Source organism: Vicia villosa, linkage group LG4 (assembly GCF_029867415.1).
Source record: "Vicia villosa cultivar HV-30 ecotype Madison, WI linkage group LG4, Vvil1.0, whole genome shotgun sequence".
NCBI classification, from domain to species: Eukaryota; Viridiplantae; Streptophyta; class Magnoliopsida; order Fabales; family Fabaceae; genus Vicia; species Vicia villosa.
In genome coordinates this window covers 164,215,201-164,220,984 of record NC_081183.1, presented here as the reverse complement: position 1 = coordinate 164,220,984, position 5,784 = coordinate 164,215,201, and the positions used below count along the sequence as shown (strand labels likewise).

Below are 5,784 nucleotides of genomic sequence, written 5' to 3'. Positions count from 1 at the left end.
TGGATTGACACAAAAAAGATAAACTTCAACCAGTGGATTGACAAAACAAGATAATATTCAATCAGTGGATTGACACAAAAAAGACAAACTTCAACCAGAGGGTTGACAAAACAAGATAATATTCAATCAGTGGATTCACACAAAAAAAGACAAACTTCAACCAGTGGGTTGACAAAACAAGTGATCTTCAATCAGTGGATTGACAATAATTGAAAAATACGATCCATGATTAAATTCAACCAGTGGGCTGACAAAAATGAACAGAACAGTTCTCAACCAGTAGGTTGATTCAGAAGACTAGAAGGTAAATGATCAATTTCAACCAGTGGGTTGGAGAAGGGTTAACAAGCATGTTCAATCAATGGATTATCAAGAAAATAATGATTGTAGTGACATCGTTGGGGATTATGAATCCATGCATGCTTTTTGCTTATGCATGAGACATCTTTTCTTTTGTGCAAATTGATGCACGCGTAATGATGCATGATGGTTGATCAATGCAAGTTATGAATTTACTAGACGTGTGCCAATGGGTATCAAAAATTTTCTTTGGGTACCTATGGTGGGTCGAGTTTTGTTTTTAGTGGAAAATACCGAGCAAGATTGAGCTTTATGATCGTAGGTGATATGGAAGGTGCCCCATGAATTATATGCATGATTATATGATTAATGAATGCATGTTATGGCTGAATGTTTCAATGGGTGTCCCAATGGGGGGCATGAGAAAGGTTCTCTGGTACACTTTGTGAAATAGAAGAGGTCCTTTGGTAGGACTTTTGTGCAAGCATGATTCCCAACACCAATTATGAGCTTAAGGGCCGCTTGATATGACATAGTCTGTTTTGACTGCTTGAAGGAGAGATCTTGGCCTTGATTTGCCCCAGAATGCTGAGTATATGGAGAAACTTGCTTCAACAAAATTTGGATTCAAACTGATGATCCTGAGATGACATGCCCCAATGTTTGGGACCTTTGAAATGAATTGCCCTAGTGCTTGGAACTTTGGAATGGAGTGCCCCTTAGTGAAGGACTTGTGAAGTGATGCAAACCTGATGGTTCCACTATAGGCTCTTCAAATGATTTTCATTATCGAAACTTCCTTGATGGAGAGTGTTGGCATGCAGATGAAACTATTCAATTCAAAATGGTAATTTTAATGCGACGTGCATGCAAGTTTTGAAAACAAATCATTTATTGAAATGAAATTGTGGTATTCGATGAATAAATCCTGACGAGGATGAAAGTTTGAAATTCAAGATGTGAAAGATGATGTGATAGCGTGGTATCGAAACAAATGATTTAGCAAATATTCAGGAGTCAGGTTAACGCAACCTTGCTTTAGTATGCTTTCAAAAGAAACCTTACTTCAATTAGGACTTCCAGAGGTTGTAACGTGGCCAGGTTCACGGTTTGAGAAACAAAGGATATAGGCTCAAAATTTGATTTAAACCCACCCATTCTTCGTGATGTACTTCAGTCCTAAGTTTAGTTAACTGACACATGTATTCAAATTCCAAGAGGAGTTACGAATGATGCTTGAGAACCAATGGATTCTAAGGTGACAGTCACCTATTCTTCTTTGGAAGTCACACAAGTTTGTTTTTGCTTTTCTTCTTTTGATAATGATCTTCTGATCTCTTTTATTTTGACTTTTGTATCCCTAAATTTTTTTGCCTAAGTCTCCTTCTTAGGTTTTGACTTAGCGGGCTTTTCTTTTGAATGATTTTTTTTTGAACAACTTGTATGACAATTGTTCAATGATTAGAGAGGAGTATGACTGCCCCACTGATGGTTCAGGAAAGACAACCGTTATGAGTTTTGAATATTCATTACTTCTTCGACATAATGTACGAAGAGAGGATACGGTTGAACCTTTGGTCAGGAATGGTTCCCATGAAATGATTCTCTTGGAAATCGTATGCATTAGTCATTTTAACTGAACAACTACTCTGCCCCAGGTTTTGATTAAGGGTTTCAATTGCGTGCAGAAAGAAAACACCTACTTCTAAGGCTCAAAGGAGTTAACGAGGGATTATCATCCTTATATCTCCAGTGTTTGGGGATTTGAAAGAATGCCTGTACATCATCAACAAAGTTTTATTTGAAAGCACACTGATGCAAATTGGGTATTTTGTTTATCGTCATCCTCCAATACTTGCTTAAACAAAAGTATGGTAGAGAAAAGGAAATAGGAGAAACATAAACATAATTTTTTTCATTTTTTTTTTTAGGAAACAAAATAAAATAAAAGGAAGAAAGAGTGAATACGAATGGACCAATTCAAAACTTGCATGCTCATTTCATTAATATTACCATTAAAGTTAACAATGTTCAAAAGCAAATAAACACTTAGCAAACAAGCGAAGAAACGTAAATGCAAGTGATAAAAAGTGGCTCAATGATCTGCTTTGACCCATTGGTTTTAGGAATGTTCTTGGTGTCTCAGCACTGATCATGGCATAGGACCAATATCCTTGAAAGAGAGTATCTTTTTGTCAACCAGATCTTGAACTTTTTCCTTCAGGACATTGCAATCTTCAATGGAGTGACCTGATATCCCATCGTGAAAATCACACTTGACATTTGGATTGTATTCCTTGGGAAATGGAAACTTTGCAGGTCGGGTTGGTCTGGGAGCTATTGCTTTACTCTCGATTAGATATGGCCATAGCTGAGCGTAGGTCATTGGAATTGGGTCAATGCGGCGATCCTCCTTCTGATGGTTCCTTTGAGGTTTATTCTGATTCCGTTGACGATTCTGATTCTGAGCTGCATTCTGAGGAGCATTTTGTGAAGAATTATGAGGAGGAGATGCCCAAGGCTGTCGGTATGGTTGCTTGAATTGTGCGGCCGCAACATATGGATACTGATCGTATGATATGAATGGTGCTCGCTGATAAGCTAAGGGTCGGTAGGAACGTGAGTTATGAGACTCTCCACCATCAATTGCAAAAGCAATAGTCTCATCTTCCCACTTCTTCTGAAAGTTGTTTCCATATTTCTTGGTTCCAATCGACGATCCAGATTCCATAATCAATCGTCCTTCTCGTACGCCTTCCTCTAGTCGCATTCCCATATTCACCATTTCAGTGAAGTCGGTTGGAGCACTTGCAACCATTTTTTCATAGTAAAATGAGCTTAGGGTCTTTAAAAACATTTTGGTCATCTCTTTTTCTTCCATAGGAGGAGAGATTTGGGCGGCAACCTCACGCCATCTTTGTGCATACTCTTTGAAAGACTCTTTCTCCTTTTGCGCCATGGCTCGGAGTTGATCTCTATCAGGAGCCATGTCAACATTATACTTGTATTGTCGAATGAACGCTTCTACAAGGTCATCAAAAGAACTGATATGAGTACTATCCAATCCCATGTACCATTTCAAAGCAGCACCAGTTAGACTATCTTGAAAATAGTGGATCAATAACTTATCATCATCAGTATGAGTGGCCATCTTTCTGCAGTACATGGTCAAATGGCTCTGAGGACACGAACTCCCTTTATACTTTTCAAAATCAGGCACTTTAAACTTGGCAGGTATTTTCACATTTGGCACAAGACACATATCATAAGCATTCTTTCCAAATGAATTATTCCCTTTGAGGGCCTTAATCTCCTTTCGCATCTCTTGGAATTGATCTTGGAAATCATCATAAACTTCACCTCTTTCATTGGGCTCAACTTGGTAAATGGGTTCCTCAGCTTGTGGCACGGTATGTACCGGGGGTGGAATCACGGTCATTATAGGAGTAGTTTGAGCAGCTCCAGTAACAGGATGGTATCCCTCTGGCACAAAGTTGTAAGACATGCCCCCAGGGTAGCCATTAGGCATCTGATAGTGAGAGAGACCAGTGATAGGAGCCATAGAAACAGTAGCAGTAGAAACTTCGCAGATCGTAGTAGTCTGGACTTCAGTTTGTGTTTGAGTGGCACGAGGAGATGAAGGAGGTGATGGTTGATTCCGAGCAGCCACTAAGCTTTCCACCAAAGCAGTCAATCTTTCCACCCCAACTCGAAGAGTAGTTACTTCATCACGGAATTCATGATTCTCTTGTTCAAGGTCTTCCATCTTTATGTCGAGTAAGACTTCGCGTCTGATAAGGATGCCTGGGAATCAGCTTGACGATTGATGGTGACTGGATGAAAGAGACAGTTGGAATGAGGTACAAGGACAACATGGATGTATGCATGATGCAAATGATATGTCATGCAATGTTGGATGCAAAGCAAGGTAATAGAACAACCTATCGAAAGGCTCCTTAAGTTAGGATAGTTCTAAGTTCTTTACCCAAAAATCCCCTCACAAGGTTAGCTCTAAGGTTTTTGATAGTAGAGATGTCTACATCACCATAGATGGAACGGGTTCTAAAGGTCCTTGGAGTTAGCGACAAAATCAGATTTCGGTCATGCGATGGGCAAACCATCTTATGACAAATCTCATGACTAAGTCTCTTCCAAGTGGGGTTTTCGTATTAGCCATTCAAGGTGTTCACCTTGGGGACTAGCACTACACAACCACCTCCTAACTTATGTTTTTCTCTTGTTTTTCAAAAGCTCGGGTTGAGAGCTTCACTCAAGTATCATTCCCATATCCAAAATGAATATATACAGAAAAAATAAAAGCGATAAAGCAAGAGTAAGAAACATAAACAACACAAGAGTAAATATAAAGAGTAAAAGTATAAAGAACACAGGAATAAACAAACAAAATTAAACACTCAAAACAAAAAACAAACTAAACTAGGGTTGACTCTCTTAGATTTATCCCCAGCAGAGTCGCCAGCTGTCGCGGGTCAAAAAATAATCGCCACGAAATTGTAACAAACAGAGTCGCCACCAAATTTTATTTATTCCAATGGGAATGGGAAAATATTGATAAAACCCACAAATGAAATGAAAATGGACAAAGATGGTCTTCGCAACCAGATTCGGGTTCGGGAATCGGTTAAGCAAGGGGAAGGTATTAGCACCCCTTACCTCCATCGTACTCGATGGGACCCATTTAGTTGTTTCGTAATCGAGTGTTAGCTTAAGTCTACGTTTATTTTAGTAAGAGAAAGAAACATGTTTTTTTGGTTTTTAATTATTGAGAAAAAAGAAAAGATTTTTTTATTATTATTATGCTCGCCAAGACATTTGAATCTTGTGCCTACGTATTCCCAATGGGGAAAGTCAGAGCAATCGTAGTTCGAGGCTACGAAATTATATTTTTTTATTTAGGGTGCTCGCCAAGACATTTGAGTCTTGTGCCTACATATCTTCAATGGAAGAATCAGAGCGATTGTAGTTCGAACGAACTACGAGATTATATTTATTTTAGGATGGATGTTTGCGGACGTTTAGTAAAGTATTTGAGCAAGGTGTTCACCTAGCGCGTCCTTTACCCAAGGTATTCAACAGGAGCGAGCCCCATTGTCACTTGTTGTCCAAGTTTGGATTAATGTATTTTGATTCAAGAGATCAAGGTATTCAAGAGGTGTACACTTCTTGTCACTTGATCACTTTGATTTGATTAATGTATTTTAATTCAAAAGATTAAGGTATTCAAGAGGTGTCCACCCCTTGTCACTTAACCTCTTGGTTTGATTAAAGAGTTTTTGATTCAAAAGATCAAGGTATTCAAGAGGTGTTCACCCCTTGTCACTTGAACTTTTGCTTTGATTAATGTGTTTTAGTTCAAAAGATCAAGGTATTCAAGAGGTGTGCACTTCTTGTCACTCGATCACTTTGATTTAATTAAGAAAGAATTTTTTTAGTTTGATTCAAAGGACCAAAGGTATTCAAGAG

The 5,784-nt window shown here is 38.6% G+C and overlaps 1 protein-coding gene across 1 annotated transcript; it reads right to left on the bottom strand.

The window, feature by feature from the left end:
* Nucleotides 1–2,452: 2,452 nt before the first annotated feature.
* Nucleotides 2,453–4,066, bottom strand: LOC131598233 (uncharacterized). Its single transcript, XM_058870852.1, has 2 exons — nucleotides 3,228–4,066; nucleotides 2,453–3,107 (listed from the first exon to the last, which is right to left on the bottom strand). Exons 1-2 carry the CDS (start codon nucleotides 4,064–4,066, stop codon nucleotides 2,453–2,455), a joined length of 1,494 nt encoding a protein of 497 aa, XP_058726835.1.
* Between the last annotated feature and the right edge of the window lie 1,718 nt (nucleotides 4,067–5,784).